General features: G+C 58.8%; 1 protein-coding gene across 1 annotated transcript in view; it reads right to left on the bottom strand.

The window, feature by feature from the left end:
• Nucleotides 1-633, bottom strand: part of LOC104274862 (nuclear factor erythroid 2-related factor 1-like) — a gene marked incomplete at both ends in the record, with an annotated part of 1247 nt that overhangs the window by 254 nt on the left and 360 nt on the right. The window contains 2 exon segments of the mRNA XM_009870616.1: nt 2-159; nt 162-629. Coding sequence (XP_009868918.1) covers nt 2-159; nt 162-629 — 626 coding nt within the window.

Below are 633 nucleotides of genomic sequence, written 5' to 3'. Positions count from 1 at the left end.
GTCGCGGATGAGGCTGAGCTGCGCCTCGCTCAGCTGGTACTTGGAGAGGAGCTCGTTGAACTCCTCCACGGGCAGGTTGATGATCTTGTCGTTGGTGAAGGGGATCTTCATGGCCCTGGCTCGATGCTCGTCCCTGCTCATCTGCTTTTCCAGGGACTCGGGGAGGGTTTCTCCTTGCCGCTCTTCTTGCCCGCGCTGGGCAGTTTGGGCTCCTCGGGGTCCAGGGCCCCCGGTGCCATGTTGTAGGTGTGGTTGTGGCCAACGTGCTCCAGGTAAGGCAAGTAATGAAGTTGCGACGGGTCCTGGTAGCTCATGCGGCAGAACTTGCTGTACTCTGGCTGGTATCCAACCGCCCCTTCCGCTTCTTCAAAGTCCACGTTTTCAGAGTCTGAGCTGTAGCCGACAGCTCCTTCCTCGGAAAACGAGGAGGAGGAAGAGGACGAGGAGGAAGAGGAGGACGAGGAGGAGGCTTCGGAGCTGCTCAGAGAAGCGGGACTGTGGCCAGAATCCAGAGAAAGACCCGAGTCGGAGTCGAACTCCTCTTCCAGCTGCGAGGCCTGCACCGGGTTGAAACCTTCTTCGATGGCCAAGTCCATCAAGCTGATCTCGTCCAGCATGGCTTCGTCTAGAAGA

The sequence above is a fragment of the Apaloderma vittatum genome, unplaced genomic scaffold, assembly GCF_000703405.1.
Source record: "Apaloderma vittatum isolate BGI_N311 unplaced genomic scaffold, ASM70340v1 scaffold33325, whole genome shotgun sequence".
NCBI classification, from domain to species: Eukaryota; Metazoa; Chordata; class Aves; order Trogoniformes; family Trogonidae; genus Apaloderma; species Apaloderma vittatum.
The sequence above is the reverse complement of the archived record's forward strand: the minus strand, read 5'-3'. Positions and strand labels throughout refer to the sequence as shown.